Source organism: Bos taurus, chromosome 5 (assembly GCF_002263795.3).
Source record: "Bos taurus isolate L1 Dominette 01449 registration number 42190680 breed Hereford chromosome 5, ARS-UCD2.0, whole genome shotgun sequence".
In the NCBI taxonomy this organism is placed as follows: Eukaryota; Metazoa; Chordata; class Mammalia; order Artiodactyla; family Bovidae; genus Bos; species Bos taurus.
This window is the reverse complement of record NC_037332.1, coordinates 50,730,833-50,751,818: the sequence shown is the minus strand read 5'-3', so window position 1 is coordinate 50,751,818 and position 20,986 is coordinate 50,730,833. Positions and strand designations below refer to the sequence as shown.

The following is a 20,986-nucleotide window of genomic DNA, read 5'->3' as shown; positions in this document are numbered from 1 at the left end:
TTCTGGTCTTACATTTAGATCTTTAATCCATTTTGACCAAAGAACTAAACAGACATTTCTCCAAAGACATACAGATGGCTAACAAACACATGAAAAGATGCTCAACATCACTCTTATCAGAGAAATGCAAATCAAAACCACAACTCAACCACAAATCAAGCACAATAGAATGGCTGCTATCCAAAAGTCTACAAACAATAAATGCTGGAGAGGGTGTGAAGAAAAGGGAACCCTCTTACACTGTTGGTGGGAAGGCAAACTAGTACAGCCACTCTGGAGAACAGTGTGGAGATTCCTTAAAAAACTGGAAACAGAACTGTCTTATGACCCAGCAATCCCACTGCTGGGCATACACACTGAAGAAACCAGAAATGAAAAGAGACACGTGTACCCCAGTGTTCATCACAGCACTGTTTACAACAGCTAGGACATGGAAGCAACCTAGATGTCCATCGTCAGACAAATGGATAAGAAAACTGTGGTACATATACATGATGGAATATTACTCAGCTATTAAAAAGAACACATGTGGATCAGTTCTAATGAGGTGGATGAAACTGGAGCCTATTATACAGAGTGAAGTAAATCAGAAAGAAAAAGACCAATACAGTATATTAATGCATATATATGGAATTTAGAAAGATGGTAACGATGAACCTATATGCGAGACAGCAAAACAGACACAGCTATAAAGAACAGACTTTTGGACTCTGTGGGGGAAGTCGAGGGTGGGATGATCTGAGAGAATAGCACTGAAACATGTATATTACCATATGTGAAACAGATCGCCAGTTCAGGTTTGATGCATGAGACAGGGAGCTCAAGGCTGATGTACTGGGACAACCCTGAGAGAGGGGATGGGGAGGGAGGTGGGAGGAAGGTTCAGGATGGGGAACACATGTACACCCATGGCTGATTCATGTCAATGTATGGTAAAAACCACAACAATATTGTAAAGTAATTAGCCTCCAAGTAAATAAATTAAAAAAAAAAAAGGCTTCCTCAGTAATCAATGCAAAGAAATAGATGAAAACAATAGAATGAGAAGGACTAGAGATCTCTTCAAGAAAATTAAGAGATACCAAGGGAACATTTCATGCAAAGATGGGCAGAGTAAAGGACAGAAAAGGTATGGACCTAACAGAAGCAGAAGATATTAAGAAGAGGTGGCAACAATACACAGAAGAACTATACAAAAGAGATCTTAATGACTCAGACAACCATGATGGTGTGATCACTTACCTAGAGCCAGACACCCTGGAGTGTGAAGTCAAGTGGGTCTTAGGAAGCATCACTACGAACAAAGCTAGTGGAGATGATGAAATTCCAGTTGAGCTATTTCAAGTCAGCTGCATAATGCTGTCAAAGTGCTGCACTCAATTATGCCAGCAAACTTGGAAAACAGCAGTGGCCACAGGACTGGAAAAGGTCAGTTTTTCATTCCAAGTCCAAAGAAGGGCAATGCCAAAGAATGTTCAAACTAATGCACAATTGCACTCATGTCATACACAAGCAAAGTAATGCTCAAAATTCTCCAAGCTAGGCCTCAAGAGTATGTGAATGGAGAACTTCCAGATGTTCAAGCTGGATTTAGAAAAGGCAGAGAAACCAGACATCAAATTGCAAACATCCATTAGATCATAGAAAAAGCAAGAGAATTCCAGAAAAACATCTACTTCTGCTTCACTGACTATGCTAAAGCCTTTGACTCTGTGGATCACAGTAAACCATAGAAAATACCAGACCATGTCACCTGCCTCCTGAGACACTTGTATGCAGGTCAAGAAACAACAGCTAGAACTGGATATGGAACAATGAACTTGTTCCAAATTGGGAAAGGACTACATCAAGGCTGTATACTGTTACCATTATTTAACTTATATGCAGAGTATATTATGAGAAATGCCAGGCTGGATGAAGCACAAGCTGAAATAAAAATTCAGGGAGAAATATCAATAACTTCAGATATGCAGATGACACCACCCTTATAGCACAAAGCTAAGAGGAACTAAAGAGTCTTTTGATGCAGATGAAAAAGGAAAGTAAAAAAGCTGGCTTAAAACTCAACATTCAAAAAACAAAGATAATGGCATCTGGTCCCATCACTTTATGGCAAATAGATGGGGAAACAATGGAAACAGAGACAGATTTTATTTTCTTGGACTCCAAAATCACTGTAGATGGTGACTGCAGCCATGACCTTCAAAGATGCCTGCTCCTTGAAAGAAAGCTATGACAAACCTAGGCAGCATATTAAAATGCAGAGACATTAATTTGCCAACAAAGATCCATATAGTCAAAGCTATGGTTTTTCTAGTAGTCATGTATGGATATGAGAGTTGAACCATAAAGAAGGCTGAGTGCCGAAGAATTGATGTTTTTGAACTGTGGTGCTGGAGAAGACTCTTGAGAGTCCCTTGGACTGCAAGGAGATCAAACCAGGCAATCCTAAAGGAAATCAGTCCTGAATATTCATTGGAAGGACTGATGCTGAAACTGAAGCTCCAATACTTTGGCCACATGACGCTAAGAGCCAACTCAATGGAAAAGACCCTTATGCTGGGAAAGATTGAAGGCAGGAGGAGAAGGAGAAGACAGAGGATGAGATGGTTGGATGGCATCATTGACTCAATGGACATGAGTTTGAGCAAGCTCCGGGAGATGGCGGACAGGGAAACCTGGTGTGCTGCAGTCCATGGGGTCGCAAAGAGTCGGACTGACTGAGCAACTGAACAACAAACAACAATAACACCTTTCAAATTAAAAGAAAGTGCCGGGAGCCAGTGTGAGGACCTCCACCCATGGCAAAGGTCATGAGGAAGGAGGCTTGACATATGCAAAGGCGGGATCGAGCCTCAGGAGTCCCTCTGGAAATTCTTGAGCATCTACCCCCAAAACCAGAGCCTGCCTACTTTACTACTTTGTGCTCTCACCTACACCTCTGACTTTACGGGGGGCTGCCCCCCACCACCTCTTTCAGAGAAGGAGTTAACTTAGAGCTCCAGTTAATAATAATTCCTGGGCGTGATAGGAGTGTTTCAACCTACAAACTCCTCTGAAGGTTCTCTAGCCTGCCTGACAGGCTTGTCTGGCCACATGTGATTGCTCACAGCCTCCCAACCATGAGAGGCACGAGATGCTTTAAACCTTCTAAAAACAGGTTCTTTAGAGAAGTTAGAAAACTATTAGTATAGTAGAGTGGGCTATCAGAAATTGTATTGGTGAAGGGTTTTTCATTTGTTGAGCCAATGTTTGCTGCTAAGTCTCCACATCCCCTGCCCTTATACACATTAATGAATATATAGAAGAAATAAGTATTAACCTTTGATATTAATCACATTGGACCTTAGGCTAAGTAAATTCTTTCCTTAATTAAAACCCACTACACCCTCACCCTATAGGAATGTAACTTTATCTGGTACCTTCGGAAGGTGGCGTCTGTTTTAAAAAATAATCACCCCTGGAGAAATAAGTGTTCTGGTTGACTGACCACTGTCACAAGAAGAGGGTCATAAATTGTTAGCAGGCCCCCTGGCCAGAATATGATGTAACACCCCTAAGACCTTCGTATACATTTGTATAAAGCACCTGACTTTTATTAAAGTCAGGACTGCTGACCCCATGTGACTTTTGTATAACATCTCAGTGTATAAAAACAGACCCTAGAAAATAAAGAAATGGGATCAGTTCCTCAAAAGACTGGTCTCCCCATGTCGTTCTTTTTCTCACCTTCTGGCTGAATCCCCATCTGGAACGTGGAGGCTCGTCAAGCCTACTAATTATGCCTGGGCTTCTAAGGTCTGACCGGGGAGGCCTTAGTGTCTCCTCTCCTTTGGGAGAACGGGAGGACGCCTGTGGCCTACGTAGGTGATGTAAATTCCTTATTTTGGAATTTTATTAGCTTTCCACATAAACCAAGTTATTCAGCCTCTTTTCTCCACTGAATTTTCCTACTGAGCTATCCTTATTCTATTACTCTTCATATCTCTAATTAACATTTAATTAAAGCCAGTGTATTTGCCGACGCCGTCTCTCCTTTGAATTTCCCTGGATCCACTGGGGCTGGACCCCGGCAGGAAAGAAAACTTAGTAATGGTGATTAGATCCCACAAATCATGATCGGGTAAATTTAAAAGGCTTCAGTGTACCTATATCTGATTCTTGTTGATGTATGACAGAAAACCACAAATTTCTGTAATGCAATTATCCTTCAATTAAACAAATAAAGTGGGAAACAGGCAGGGGGATATGGGGGAAGAGGTTGTTACCCTCAAAGAGCTTACAACATCTTCTGTAAGGGATGACCATGTCTTTCAGAAATGCTGGCATTCTAGATTCTCTTCTTCCCAAGCCACACGCCCTATGTCCCTAAACAAACAGTCACAAGTGAGGAATGTTGACAGGACTGCATATTGTCACAGAGTATCGCTTTCCTACTTGCCTGACGCTGGGCTAAAGTTTCTTCATACACCTAGAACCCAATGTGATGCAGAAAGAGGTAAAGCTCATCCCTAACCTGTCACAGAAAACATCCTTCTCTGTTTCACATCCACTTCATATCCTGAGATCTCAAAACTTCTCTATTTCTCAAAAGAGAAAATGTTTATTTCTTTATTTCACTAATTATATCACTAAACTATAAATTTTAAAAAACTGGATTCATTATTGAGTATTTTTTTAAGGAAGAATAAATAATTCACCATATTCCCTTGCATTTCTTCAAGCTACAAATCTATAGCACAGATTGAAAATCTGTGCTTTCAACACCTTGAAAATCTTTTCCTTTATCCCTTCCAAATTTTATGACTTTTCCAAACAAGGCTTCTTCTGCTTTTGACATTTTCCTTTATATTTAGATGGAACCTGAATCCAATCCCAAAGAAAGGCAATGCGAAAGAATGCTCGAACTACCGCACAATTGCACTCATTTCACACGCTAATAAAGTAATGCTCAAAATTCTCCAAGCCAGGCTTCAGCAATGTGTGAACCGTGAACTTCCAGATGTTGAAATTAGTTTTAGAAAAGGCAGAGGAACCAGAGATCAAATTGCCAACATTCACTGGATCATTGAAAAAGCAAGAGAGTTCCAGAAAAGTATCTATTTCTGCTTTATTGACTATGCCAAAGCCTTTGACTGTGTGGATCACAATAAACTGTGGAAAATTCTGAAAGAGATGGGAATACCAGACCACCTGACCTGCCTCTTGAGAAACCCGTATGCAGGTCAGGGAGCAACAGTTAGAACTGGACATAAAACAACAGACTGGTTCCAAATAGGAAAAGGAGTACGTCAAGGCTGTATACTGTCACCCTGCTTATTTAACTTATATGCAGAGTACATCATGAGAAACACTGGGCTGGATGAAGCACAAGCTGGAATCAAGATTCCCTGGAGAAATATCAATCACCTCAGATATGCAGATGACACCACCCTTATGGCAGAAAGTGAAGAAGAATTAAAGAGCCTCTTGAGGAAAGTGAAAGAGGAGAGTGAAAAAGTTGGCTTACAGCTCAACATTCAGAAAACTAAGATCATGGCATCTGATCCCATCACTTCATGAAAAATAGATGGGGAAACAGTGGAAACAGTGGCTGACTTTACTTTTCTGAGCTCCAAAATCACTGCAGATGGTGACTGCAGCCATGAAATTAAAAGACGCTTACTCCTTGGAAGGAAAGTTACAACCAATCTAGACAGCATCTTAAAAAGCAGAGACATTACTTTGTCAACAAAGGTTCGTCTAGTCAAGGCTATGGTTTTTCCAGTGGTCATGTGTGGATGTGAGACTTGGACTATAAAGAAAGCTGAGTGCCAAAGAATTGATGCTTTTGAACTGTGGTGTTGGAAAAGGCTCTTGAGAGTCCCTTGGACTACCAGGAGATACAACCAGTCCATCCTAAAGGAAATCAGTCCTGGGTGTTCATTGGAAGGACTGATGCTGAAGCTGAAACTCTAATATTTTGGCCAATATTTTGATGTGAAGAGCTGACTCATTTGAAAAGACACTCATGTTGGGAAGGATTGAAGGCAGGAGGAGAAGGGGACAACAGAGAATGAGATGGTTAGATGGCATTACCGACTCAATGTACATGAGTTTGGGTAGACTCCAGGAGTTGGTGATGGACAGGGAGGCCTGGAGTATTGTGGTTCATGGGGTCACAAAGAGTCGGACACGACTGAGCGTCTGAACTGAACTGATAGTGGATTAACAATGTTAGTTTCAGGTGTACAACAAAGCAATTCAGTTAAACATACACAGGTATCTCTTCTTTTTCAAATTCTTTTTGCATTTAGGTTGTTACAAGGTATTAAGCAGAGTTCCCTGTATACAGTCGCTTTTTGTTGGTTATCCATTTTAAATATGTAAAATTAAATACTGTAAATGTTTATGTTCAAACATGTAAATTTAAATATGCAAAATGGATAACAAAAGCCTAGTATATAGCACAGAGAACTCTGCTTAACATTCTGTAACAAACTAAATGCAAAAAGAATTTGAAAATGAATAGATATATGTGTACATATATCACTGAATCACTTTACTGTACACCTGAAACTATCACAATATTGCTAATCTCCTATACTCCAATATAAAATAAAAAGTTTTTAAAAAACTAAAATTGTCTTAAAATCTTTATCCCAATCAATAACTATCTGTAGTGAGAATTAACCATCTCACTGCTACCCAAATACCCTACGTCATCAAATATAAAGTCACGCTTCTGCTGAATTCCTCTGCACATCACTGATGTATCCCGTCCCCTCCATCCCAACCCCCCCAATTTTTTGTTGTACTGCATGGCACCAGAGACAGTGGAAGGGTGGAGTCTTAACTATTAGACCGCCAAGGAAGTCCTCCCCTCCCTCCACTTTTTTGATGTTTTTAACATAAAAAATTCCTATGATAATTTCTTTTTTCATGGGGACTCTAATGTAATTTTACAGAAAATTTTAGGCTTTCTTCAATCTCCGAGTAAGATGAGGGTGATGTTACACATGAAGTCTTGTGGAAATATTTATTTTGACTTATTCTGACTTCATGAAATTTACTGGGGATGAAGAGGTCAGCAAAGGAGGGAGAAATTCATCACATGTATTCTGGAGAGAGCCCAGGCATCTTCCTATCACCATCCTCATGTCTGTAAACTGTCTGCAATAAAATAATGATGTCACTTTATCCTGTTGCCCCACTTCTTGCTTATAATAATATTTGCCCCTATTTTCATCCTTATCTTTCTTGACCTCTGTGGTCCACGTCATAGTTACTTCTGCTCCTGACAACTCCTCTCTCTTCTTGGAATATCTTTGAACTTGCAACTCCTGAATTCTAAGCTTCCCAAGACTTACTCCCAAACTCCAATTCCTTCTCTCCAATTCCTTCTCTCCTTCTCTCTTCCTACAAAACATTCCCCACTGCAAATTTAGCACCCTCAAAAGTCAAGTTGCCATTTATGCCTATCCCTTCACCTTGAATCTGTTCCTGCTCCAGGGGTCCACTTTTAAGGACCAGCACCCAGTGGCTGAGACCTGGGGTCTCCCACTCTCCCTGTACCACACAATTTGTCACCATGTCACCACAACAGTACCTCTCATATCATCTCTTCTGAGCCTGTCCTTTGCTCTCATGTGTTCAACCACTAAGTCATGTCTGACTGTTTGCAACCCCATGGACTGCAGCACACCAGGTTTCCCTGTCCTTCACTAACTTCCTTCTTGGAGTTTGCTCAAATTAATGTCCACTGAGTTGGTCAAACTAATGCACAATTGCACTAATCTCACATGCTAGTAAAGTAATACTTAAAATTCTCCAAGCCAGACTTCAGCAATACATGAACTGTGAACTTCCAGATGTTCAAGCTGCTTTTAGAAAAGGCAGAGGAACCAGAGATCAAATTGCCAACATTCACTGGATCATTGAAAAAGCAAGAAAGTTCCAGAAGAAACATCTATTTCTGCTTTATTGACTATTCCAAAGCCTTTGACTGTGTGGATCACAATAAACTGTGGAAAATTCTGAAAGAGATGGGAATACCAGACCACCTGACCTGCCTCTTGAGAAACCTGTATGCAGGTCAGGAAGCAACAGTTAAAACTGGACATGGAATAACAGACTGGTTCCAAATAGGAAAAGGAGTACGTCAAGGCTGTATGTTGTCACCCTGCATATTTAACTTATATGCAGAGTACATCATGAGAAACACTAGGCTGGAAGAAGCACAGGTTGGAATCAAGATTCCCTGGAGAAATATCAATAACCTCAGATAAGCAGATGACACCACCCTTATGGCAGAAAGTGAAGAGGAACTAAAGAGCCTCTTGATGAAAGTGAAAGGGGAGAGTGAAAAAGTTGGTTTAAAGCTCAACATTCAGAAAACTAAGATCATGGCATCTGGTCCCATCACTTCATGGGAAATAGATGGGGAAACAGTGGAAACAGTGTCAGACTTTATTTTTCTGGGCTCCAAAATCATTGCAGATGGTGACTGCAGCCATGAAATTAAAAGACGCTTACTCCTTGGAAGGAAAGTTATGACCAACCTGGATAGCATATTCAAAGCAGAGACATTACTTTGTCAACAAAGGTCCATCTAGTCAAGGCTATGGTTTTTTCAGTGGTCATGTGTGGATGTGAGAGTTGGACTGTGAAGAAAGCTGAGGACCGAAGATTTGTTGCTTTTGAACTGTGGTGTTGGAGAAGACTCTTGAGAGTCCCTTGGACTGCAAGGAGATCCAACCAGTCCATCCTAAAGTAGATCAGTCCTGGGTGTTCATTGGTAGGCTGATGTTGAAGTTGAAACTCCAATACTTTGGCCACCTGATGCGAAGAGCTGACTCATTTGAAAAGACCCTGATGCTGGGAAAGATTGAGGGCAGGAGGAGAAGGGGATGAGAGAGGATGAGATGGCTCGATGGCATCACTGACTCGATGGACGTGAGTCTAGGTGAACTCCGGGAGTTGGTGATGGACAGGGAGGCCTGGCGTGCTGCGATTCATGGGGTCGCAAAGAGTCGGACACGACTGAGCAACTGAACTGAACTTCCAAGGAGCAAGTGCCTTTTAATTTCATGGATGCAGTCACTACCTGCAGTGGTTTTGGAGCCCAGGAAAATAAAATCTGTCACTGTTTCCACTTTTTCTCGTATTTGCCATGAAGTGATGGGACCGGATGCCATGATCTTAGTTTTCTGAATGTTGAGTTTTAAGACAGTTTTTTCACTCTCCTATTTCACTGCCATTAAGAGGCTCTTTAGTTTCTCTTCACTTTCTGCCATTAAAGTGGCCAGCACAGTTCAGTTGCTCAGCCGTGTCTGCCTCTTTGCGACCCCATGGACTGCAGCACGCCAGGCTTCCCTGTCCATCAACAACTCCAGGAGCTTACTCAAACTCATGTCCATTGAGTCGGTGATGCCATCCAACCATCTCATCCTCTGTCATCCCCTTCTCCCGCCTTCAATCTTTCCCAGCATCAGGGTCTTTTCCAGTGAGTCAGTTCTTCACATTAGGTGGCCAAATTATTGGAGTTTCAGTTTCAGCATTAGTCCTTCCAATGAATATTTAGGACTGATTTCCTTTAGGATGGACTGGTTGGATCTCCTTGCAGTCCAAGGGACCCTCAAGAGTCTTCCCCAACACCACAGTTCAAAAGCGTCAATTTTTTGGAGCTCAGCTTTCTTTATAGTCCCACTCTCACATCTATACTTGACTACTGGAAAAAACCATGACTTTGACTAGATGGACCTTTGTTGGCAAAGTAATGTCTCTGCTTTTTAATATGCTGTCAAGGTTAGAGTGGTATCATCTGCATATCTAAGGTTGTTGATATTTCTCCCAGCAATCTTGATTCCAGCTTGTGATTCATCCAGCCCGGCATTTCACATGATGTACTCTGCATATGAGTTAAATAAACAGGGTGACAATATGCAGCCTTTTTCATATTCCTTTCCCAATTTTGAACTGCTCAAAATTGTTGTTTCACGTCCATTTGTCCATGTCTGGTTCTAATTGTTGCTTCTTGACGCCTTTGTTCTTACACTGCTTTATTTGGAGCTTCATCATTTCTCACTCAGATTTCTGCATGAGCCAGACTTCTAAGTGTCCCAACTTCTAGGTGTGCTCCCCTAGTTCTCTCAAGTCAGCCTCCCCACTATCATGAGTCTGTTACACCCTGGTCTAAAGTCATTGTTTAGAAGTCCAGTTTTTCAGGGTACTGAGTGACTCTCACCTGTGAACGCTGCTCACTGCTCCGGTCTTATACCCCTCCAAGCAACTACACTTGCCCCCGACACAGGAAGCCATGCCCCACTGCTCCCACGCCAGCCTAGCTCTGCACATGCTCACTCCCTCCATCAGGAGCTCTCCTTTCTCTTATGTGCTTGGTTAATTCCTATTCAATTTTCAGCACAACAGGGCAAATATCACTTCTTCAGGAAGCCTTCCTCTCCTGTCTCCCCAACTCTACTCAAGGAGGGCAGGGACTGTCCTGAATCCATCTCCTCAGTCCCAAGGTCCCAGAGTGTGGACTCAGAGCTCAGCACACATTTACTGAGTGAAGGATGAGAATCACAGGGGGAAAGCGGAGACCTAGCTCACTTGTGTTCTGCAGATGCTTTCTCGCATTGAGCCCTGTACTGTCACTGCCCTTTCCTCGGTGCCACCATATATGAGTCATGGGATGTCTTCAGATAGAAAAAACCACTAGCCTCTTCTAAGCAGTGTATTTAGTGACCTCTGCTAGCAAAGTGTTCATTCAGCATAGCAGCCAAAGTCCTGGTAACAGCCCTGAGGTCCTACCAGACTGCATCTCTCCCCTATTAGCTTTCTGACAGTGTTGCTTACAACCCAATTTTTTTTTTGGTCATGCTATGTGACATCTTCCCTGACCAGGGATTAAACCCGAGCCCCCTGCAGTGGAAGTGCACAGTCTGAACCACTGGACTGCCAGGGAAGTCCATTGCCTGTAATCCAGGCTCTGCTATGTCTGTTCCAGCTGCATGGGCTCCTAGCTGATCCCTGAGAATGGCAGGCCTGGTCCTGCCTCAGATCTTGCAGCTGCCGAGGGTTGTCAGGATGCTCTTCCTCCCAAAAGCTGTGCTCTCAGGTCTTTGCCCCAGCGTCACCCCTGACACCTTCTTCGACCACCCATTCACCTCACACTTCCTATTATTCCCGCTTCCCTACTTTGTTTTCTCCAGAGTGCTTATCTGCCCATGCTATGTGTTTTGTTTGCCTCCCTTAAAGAACACAAGCTCCCTGTAGGGAGGGACTGTCCTCTGTTTATTTCCTGCTGAATCCTCAGCATCCAGTTCCTACAACACAGCCCATGCTCACGAGTCATCTGGCACACGAGACTACGCTCTTCAAGGTTTTAGAAAGAGCACAAACATCAACAACGAAAACAGACAACCGAATTCTAACATGGGCAAAGGACGTGAACAGACCTTTCAGAAGATATATGTGGCCAGTAAGAAGTACATGAAAAGATGCTCAACATCACTAACCATGGGAAATATATACCTACAAATGAGATAGCACTTTGCACTCATTAGGGTAGCTATTATTTCAGAAAAACAGAATTTAACAAGTGTTGGCAAAAATGTAGAGAAACTGGAACCCTTGTGCACTGCTGGTGGGAAGGTCAAATGGTGTAGATGCTGTGGCAAACAGTATGGTGGCTCCTGAAAATACTGACCAGAGCCACCATATCACTCAGCAATTCCACTCTGGGTATATATCCAAGAGAATCAAAAGCAGGGACTCAAACAGGTACTAGACACCCACGTTCACAGCAGCAATATTTATAATAGACAAAAGATGACAGCAACGGTTCATTGATGATGAAGGCATAAACAAAATGGCATGTATACATACAAGAGAATATTATTCAACCTCAAAAAGGAATAAGATTATGACACATTCTACAACACGGACAATCTTTGAGGACATTATGATAAGTGAATATGACAACTACAAAAAGACAAAAATTGTATGATTCCACTTATAGGAGGTATTTGGAGTAGCCAAATTCACAGGGACAGGAAATAGAATGGTAGTTGCCAGGGACCGGAGAGGGTGGAGGGGAAAGGGAGAAAGGAATGGGGAGTTAGTATTTAGTGGGGACAGTTTCAGTTTGGGATGATGGAAAGGTTTAGGAGATGATGATACCGATGGTTGTACAGCAGTATGAATGTATTTGATGCCACTGAACCGTACACTTAAAAATGGTTAAAATGGTAAGCTTTACGTGCATTTTTCCACAATTAAAAAAAAAAAAGGCAACACAGCTCTTGCCTTAAACTCTAATAAGAAGCCTAATATACAGCGCAGATAGACGTGAAGCCGCTGTGGCTAAGGCAGGAATACAGGCTGAGATGTGCCTGCTTTTCACTGCATATCCTTGCTGCCTCCCAGAGGAGCATGGACCACATGAACCATCACGAAGGAGTGTCCTGGCTCCATTCTAAAGTGCTTATGTGCTGGTTTCACTGTTCTTAAAGAAAGGAAGTTAAATAGTTACTCCTGGCTCCACTTCTAGGAGGAACTTAGCAACAAGGAAATATGCGATCATCAACTGGCTTGCAGCCAGATGTCAACACTGTCTTATTTTTACAGAAGTCACTTTATATCCCAGTGGCAGAGAGGAATTGCCGGGGGAAAGAGCAACATTAAGTCACTGGCACCCATATCCAATTATCATTAATGTCTCACATTTTCTGAGCCCTTTTCCATAATAATTCAATCCTCAAAAATAATTCCATCAAGAAGGTATGGAAAAAATTGTGTGATTTCCAATTTAAAAATGAATGAAAATTCAGTGGGCATTATTCATAGAGGATTACAGAAATGGAACTGACTTTAGGATAATAATCACTAACATCAATCGAGGATTTATTAATGATGACACCAGCTCAGGACTTCGCATGGACTGTTGGATTTCATACTTCTAACTAGCCTCTCCTGGGAGAAGGCAATGGCACCTCACTCCAGTACTCTTGCCTGGAAAATCCCATGGATGGAGAAGCCTGGTAGGCTGCGGTCCATGGGGTCGCTAAGAGTCGGACACGACTGAGCGACTTCACTTTCACTTTTCACTTTCATGCATTGGAGAAGGAAATGGCAACCCACTCCAGTGTTCTTGCCTGGAGAATCCCAGGGGATGGGGACCCTGGTGGGCTGCCATCTATGGGGTCACACATGGACAGAGGGGCCTGGTGGCTACGGTCCATGGGATCAGAAAGAACTGGACAGGACTGAGCACACACACATTGTTAAACTGAATAGCTTTATGCAACAGACTGCTCTGAACTGTCTTACTCTAGAGCGCATGCACTTAACCACTATTATTTTGTCCTGCTCATCTGGGTCCCTGACTCTTCCTTTTTGGGAGAGGCCTAATCAGTGCTTCCTTCTGCCTTGAAACAAGTACAACTGATGAGTCTCCATAGGTCACTGTGTTTTTTAACCCTAAGCTGAACTAATGCTAACAAAATAAAAATAAATGAGTACCCTTCTTAGTCACTAAGCATAAATGCAACAAGACAATATCACTTCAACTAAGGACAGGTTCCTAGATCCTTTACAATCCTATAAAAATTTACAAACAAAAATATCCTCAAGATCATTAGAACAAACAGTCCCATCTGGGTCATCCGTTTCGTGTCTCTTTTCTGCAGGACTAAAGAATCTGATGGTGGACACAGTGCTGATTGTTCCCTATACTCTGCTAAGAGCTTCTTCAGAACTTTCCAAGGATGTCTGCTTTGTTCTCCGGAAACTGGAGAGAGGAGAAATGCTTTGTGGTCTGTCAGCAGGGCATTCAGTCTGGAGGGCCACCCCATAGGATGCAAGGGCTTTGGGCCAACTGAAACAAATATGAATTTGGAAGAGCGTCAAGCACAGGCTCCAACTGTGCAACTCTAAGGGACACGCGAGGGGAGGACAGGGGCAGAGTCGTAGCTGGGCTGCAAGCTGACGGCTAGAGTTACTCCACACCTCCTGGGAGGCTTCTGAGGATGACCAACTTCACAAAAACCTGGAAGTGCTTCTTTAAAACCATCTACCGCTACACATACTAATTCTTGCAACAAAACTCCTATGATGTGGGCATTTTCTCTAAGTGCTGAGAACTTAAACACCAGCTTTTCTGAACCCCATGTATCACCTTTGCTGTGAGTGTGATGCCCCGAGCCCAGACCCACCACTCCACGAACACTGGGGCCGTGGCTTTTCTCTTTTCCATTCTGAACATTCCACAGTGGGGCCAGAGTGTGTGGGTTCTTCTCACCCGAGAGTGGGGGTGAAGGAAAGTCTTACCGAGTTCTCCTTCAGCTGCAGCCCCTCCCCGTTGGGAAGCGAGGACCGTCTCTTAGCTGAGTTCCTGTTTGGGGTTGAGGTAATGGCCCCTGCTTTCTTCTTCACAGTGAGCACCTCACAGCTGGCTTGGTCTTCGTTGTGTGTGCTCTTCCCAGCGTTGATGACCCTGGAGGAGAAGCCAGAAAAGCCGATCAGACTAATGCCCTATGTCATAGCTTGGTGGGTGAACAGACTTTTCAGTGGACTTATATAAGCACATGTTAAAACATTTGATGAAGCATTGTTCAGAGCTCAGTTCACCTTTCCAGGTGTCTGATAGCTGTGATCAACCCCACTAATCCATTTCTAGTCAAAACACACGAGATAATCAGTCTTCTGCCAATTACACTGAAGATAGATGGCTGGCTCAGGGAATTCCGCTGCATTTTTCCAAGTGATAAAGAGCAAAAACCTCCACCAATCTTATCAAAGAATAAAGCAGTAATTTACAGCACACTATAAAATCCTAGGGAACAAAGAAGTATATTTCATGACCACTTTCACTTTACACACAGAGAAGTGAATGGATCAAAGGTTTATTCTTTTAAAATTATCTTCTCTCCTTTATCTTTTCTCCAGTAGAATAACACTCCTTACATGGCATCATCACAATGGACTGCAGGGCACGCTGATTTGTACATGTGGCCTTGTGATCTCATGGCATGTTGATACTACTTTGATCTAATTACTAATGTTTTGAGCATAGGAATGCTTCAGAAAAACATGCTACATCATTTATAAAGCTTTTTTGTGTATCAGGTGCCTGCAGACTGAACTCTTGGGTTTCAGCACCATTTTCTTATTAAGTAATGAAGCAGCAGCTAAAATAGTTTTCCCGAAAGAGAGATCTCCTTGATTTGCCATTGCTGTGTTTTCTTTACAAAACTTCAACAGTGTCACAGTACATGGCAGAGTGAGGGTGGAGGATAAGGACTCAGTGGCAAAAAAAGAAAGATGCTTTTGTTTTAATAAGGTAAGATAGATGGAAATCCACTCTGAAAGTGTGGTGTATACATCACTCTATTAGTCTTGTACTCCCTCCTAACGATTAATTAGAGGATGGTTGTTTTCAAACACCTTTTATTAAACAGTTTTACATTCTGAAAGAATTATTAACTCAGAGTAAACTGCAAAAACGGTATACAGTCTCAAGCACTCTTCACCCAACTTACCCCAAAGCAACATTTTCCATCACTCAAGAACAACATCAAAAGGAGCAACTGATTCTGATCCAGCACTGTCAGCCAGACTGCAGAGCTTATTCAAATGTCACCATTTTTTTTATATCAAATGGCTTTCAGTATTGAAAACTGTAAGCCAACACATACATGCTACAGTCAAACAGCAAACAGAGAGCAAATTGAGATGTGAGAACTGTACGACCTCAGGGAGTGTGTTTTGAGCAGTTTTCTACCAAACCCTGGAATTCTATGGAGGTGTTTCAGGTGTTTTCACATTTACTTTAAATTTATTTTTTAAAGGTATAAGCATTTTGGGGAAAAAATGCAATAATTTAAAAGTTCATTCCCATCTCTTACATGTAAACAAATATACGCTAGTCTACATATTTTGGGCAGCTTTGGCATAATAAATAAGCCTTCTATCTTTTCTCTTCAACTGACTGATACCACTAGATTGGAAGGAGATCTTTTTTTTTTTAAACGACCATTTGCAATTACTTATCTGTATGTTAAAGGGAAACAATCATAAAAGTCATCTATTATCTCTATTTCAAATTTCTATTCATTGAAACTGCTTCATCATTCTTACTGAGTTTAGTATAAATTTCAACTGAAGTATATTTTTATAAACAAAAGCCTTTTATCCTCATTTTACACATGACAGTTTTGTGTAGGATTTTTTTTTAAAGTAGATTGTTGCTTATTGAGTTTGAAAATCCTTGTCCTTAGTGGGGTGGGAACAGTCCTGTGCAAGGAGGTGGGATCCCTGCTGATCTCTATGAGGTCAAATTTGCCTCCGATGTTTATCACACCCTCTCAAGGAAGAAGGGAGAAAGAGTTCAAGGTCTAGTGTTTGGTCCCACCTTCACTCTCTCCTGTGAGCAGGGGGAAATCTTCATACCGTTTCAGAATACAATGCAATTCTTAAAGACACAGGCTACCTGCATAAGACTATTAGTACCACTATGCTTACTGCCCAAGCTAAGTAAGTTACTCCAGGTGCCATAGCCAGGAAGTACGGCAGCTGGAATTCAGTCAGGCCTCCCTTGACCCCCAGCCCAACTTGGGGGTGTGTGTGTGTGCTTAGTCACTCAGTCATAGTCCGATTTCTTATGGAAAATCTGAACAACTTTTTTGGCCAACCCAATACACAGAGCTTTGCATCAATCTGTGGCAGGCCCTGCTAGACTGTGTGGGGAAGCAGAGAATAGCAGATCAGGTGAGCTTGGGTCCAGGCTTGAGAGAAAGGGGATTCTTTTCCTGCTTCTAAGGCTACTGGAGAAAGCGCCCAGAGGAAGGATAAAGAATGGATGGCTCTGATCTGTTTGTCTCTAGCGCAGCTCATGTTTCGTCCAGAGGTTTGCCACCGGAGCTCCTAATACATGCATTTAACTGGAGTATTCCTTTCACATAGATTTTTTGAGAAACAAACCAGGCAGAGGAAGGACATTCAAAATACCACCTGCCTCCTCTCAGTCAGTGATAGTGACTCCCAAGCAACATGTGTGGCGTGGATGGTGACATTACACCCCCACGGTCACCCACAAGCATCTTTCCCAGGGAAAGCTGAAGGTGGAGGTGCAGCTGGGAAAACAAGTCCATGACCATCGTCCCCTCCATACTGTCCTCTGACCAGAATCCGAGCTTCTATTTCTGGAACTTGGCATCACCCTGACCATTGGCACCTAAACTTATGCTTTAGTTGGGTTTTTTCCCCCAACAAAAAAAAGCATCGCTGATCTCCAATAGCTCATGCCAGGCTGACTCATCTGCCACTGCTCTTTTCCAACAATCAACAAAGCTACTATAATTACACAAATCACGAATCACTGTCCCCTGGAGGTGCAGTGTCTCCCATCTTTCTTAGTGGATATTAAACTCCAAAGTTGACCTAACTTCAGCAAGAGACTCTAGAAACTTTATGCATGAGAAACCCAGGGACTGGGAAGATTGTAACTTACACAAGGTCACAAGAGCTAAATACAGCAGAGCTGTGGACACACTTCGGAGTTCCAGCTCTTTCTCCTTCAGCTCTCGGCTGTTTTATTTTTCTATTGTGTGCCTATTCTTATCAGCACTTGGTTGCAAGGGCTGTCCTGCAATGACTCATCACAGCTGGGGAACCGTGAAGAACAATCGCGGGTGGACTTCCTCTGCCATTTCACGTGAATACAGCTTGTGAATGACACTGATGAAATATTAGAAAGGTCAACCTAGAGAGAAGACAGCAGCCCCAACCCTGGAAGCCTATTCAGTCAGATATCTGATTATTACTCAGATGATAAAGTCATATTAATTTAAAGCCACTGCCTTTTTAAAACATACAGCTGGATCCCCTGGTGGTCCAGTGGTTAAGAGTCTGCCTGCCCATGCAGGGGACACGGGTGCGATCCCTGATCCATGAAGATTTTACAAGCCACAGGGCAACTAAGCCCATCCATCACAACTATTGGGGCTCTGCTCTAGAGCCTGGGAGCCACAGCTATAGGGCCCATGGGCCGTAACTACTGAAGCCTGTTTGCCTAGAGCCTGTGCTCTGCAACAAAGACCCAGAGCAGTCAAAAGAAATAAAATTAAAACACACACACACATACAACTGTTATCTCATATTTCATATTATTTTAAATTCCTGACTCTACAGCTTTAGTAGAAAGACCTGATTCTTATCAATTAACTTTGGCTTTAAAAAGCTTGATCTCTATCAACTTACATATTTCATTTTGTTCTTCAAAGGCCAATGCTTTGTTTACTAAATTTAAATAAAACCTCCAATTCCTCTAAAAGTAAATTGAGAAAAACTTTCCTGAGTTGAGACGTATCATGCTGTCAATAGATTCAACAGTATTTTTTATGTGAGTAGCTATATTAGTAGCTACATTCTCTTCTTGTCCTAGGCTCCAGGAAAAAGTCAGCACTATCTTGAGATCACCCAGAATGACTTTGAGATAGGCTTTCTTTATCTAAGCAGTACTCACCCATGATACCTATTTTGAGGATCTCAAAAAAAATGTTGCTGGGCCATGAATCATCTCTTTGGTGTCATTGTTTTCCAATTGCCTACAAAGGGGGAAAACATCTTCCCTGAAATTAAACTGGAGGTAATAAAGCACAATGGTTAAGACCATGGGCTATCCCCCCAGAACACAGCACACAGCAGGTGCTCAACAAGCATCTGTTGAAAGAATGAATGCAGAACTCAACTCTGCCTACTCCCTAGATGTGGAACAATAATAGTATCTTACATTTGTTGAGAATTAATTATATGCCAAGGACTGCTGTTAGCATTTGATTAGCACATGTAGTGATTAACTCATGGAATCCTCTTGTGGACTGAGTTGGCCACCACTGCTCTAAAGTCACAGCTACTGGACAGTGGAATGCTTGGGCAAGTCGCTTAACTTCTGCAAACCTCGGTTTCTTGGCAGTACTTCTTGGGCTAAATTCTGGGAGTTACTAAAATATACATTCTGGGGAGAGGAGATATTAGTCATCTTAATTGAAGAACTGGGAAATTCTGAAGTCAGGACTAACATTCAAGGCGGAGAACTGTGAGAGGATGAAAGCAACTTTAGCTGCTATGTCTTCAATGTGGAAAGTTTACACTCTGTTTATTCTTCCCTTAGAAGATGAGGATATGCATGCCCTGGGAGACCCATGACAAAGTTAGAGTCATTCATGGATTGCATTAACCCATCAGTCTACCTTCAATGGGACCAAAACACCTAGATTTTTTTTCCCCTTGTAAAAACAGGTACATATGGAATTTTAAGGACTGGAAGTCCAAAATCCTCTGTGTGTATCAGACACAACTTGAAGCTATGACCTGAACACCAGGCATAGATGTGACTATGAGATCGTAGCAGTGGAAGACTATGTAAAAAGAACAAGTGATTCATTCTGTGCTGCTATCACACACTTGGAAAACCTGTTTTCCTTCTTTCTGTTTGTGAAATACTCTAGTCACAAATTAAAAAAAAAAAAAAATCAACTCCACCTAAATTTCAGCAGGTAAGTCCTGGTTTTAATGGCAACCATTCAATGATCAAGTTATCTGCCTTCCCATCTGCTCAAAACCTTGACCTTAAGGACATGCACTTAATAATATAACAGACACAACAGGTTCCTGTCACTAAATTCAGATGAGTAAATATTCTCAACTCTTCTCAAGAAGTGAGCCCCCGTCACAGAAGCCACTGGTCCACAGAAGTCACAATGGAACTGTTTTCAACAGGATTTACAAGGACAATCAAACCACAATGGGGAGTCACAGTTGGTATGTTTTCAGAGGATTCCCACGCATCATGGGTGTCAATTCATTCATTACCAACCTGTTCCCCTTGGGACCATGAGGTATTCAGCAGAGGCATCGCAGAGGCATCAACAGAGACAATGGTCAGAAAGGCCAAGTTCAAATTTGCTGTGTGCTCTCGGACACAGTAAGCTTACTTTCTGTCTCTAAAATGGGGATAATAACACTTACCTCCAATTATAGAAGAGATACTAAAACAAAATGCCCTAGCATGAAAAGTATTTAACAGTACCTGGCGCACAATGAGTACTCAATATTACTATTTAATAATAACATATCCAACACAAGCTAAGTGCTCCTGTGTTGGGCCCAGAGGACTTTATGCAGTTGTGTGAGTTTGAGGGGAAACTCTTCTTCCCTCTTCTTTCTGTCAGTGTCCCTCTGCCAGCCTCAAGGGCACAGAATCACCTCCAGGTCTCAGTAACTACATGTGGCATATGTACGACACTTCCTAGAACATGGGACCTTTCTTGAGCAAGGCTGCCTGCTCCTCTGAGCGCTTTCCTCAAAGTCCTGGTAATACTCAATCCATGCAATGTTCTGTACACAGGAAAGCACCCACGCAGTTAGTAGGGTGATGATTCTAAATTCCCATCCAGATCTGCCCACACACGCCATCTCTCCCCAGGCTCCCAGACTGAGACAGCCAGGTACCAAGACCCACTGAATAGAGAATTTGGTTGGGTTTGATTTCTCTTTTTTTCGCTTGGTATTATGCTTTTGCTTTGTTTTTAAAGGAAATTAGAGCCTGAACCATTTAGGCTAAAAAGTTTACATGAAGTGTTAATATGGCTAACATGCAGTAATCACACTGGTTAAGAAGGGACAAGTGTTTTAAAAAGGCCATCAGGTGAATCGAGCTATTGCTGATTCATATACAACTGAGATGAGCAAAAGGCTGTAGGGGGAGGGGTGGGAAATCAATCATTGATGGGAGACGAAATATAGCAATCAATTACTAAAATTCTCTTTTCGAGGTAACCTCATAGGCAATGTTCCATGTGATTGTCTGAAATGGTTACTGACCACCCAGATTGGCTGGAACATAAGGACAACTTAATTCCTAGCTCCAAGGGCATTAATAACCTCTCATTCTTGGTTTACTAGAAAACCATGGCTCTGAGTAGGAATTTAAGCCTTTGAT

General features: G+C 42.2%; 1 protein-coding gene across 4 annotated transcripts in view; it reads right to left on the bottom strand.

Moving 5' to 3' along the window:
• Window positions 1-20,986, bottom strand: part of PPM1H (protein phosphatase, Mg2+/Mn2+ dependent 1H) — a 307,659-nt gene that overhangs the window by 190,277 nt on the left and 96,396 nt on the right. For all 4 annotated transcript variants that reach the window (XR_009494420.1, XM_059886719.1, XM_059886720.1 and 1 more), the window contains exon 2: window positions 14,314-14,479. Coding sequence is in view for 3 of the 4 variants with exons in the window: in XM_059886719.1 (XP_059742702.1) it covers window positions 14,314-14,479 (166 nt within the window). In the remaining variant the exon portion in view is untranslated. The remainder of the gene's footprint in view (window positions 1-14,313; window positions 14,480-20,986) is intronic.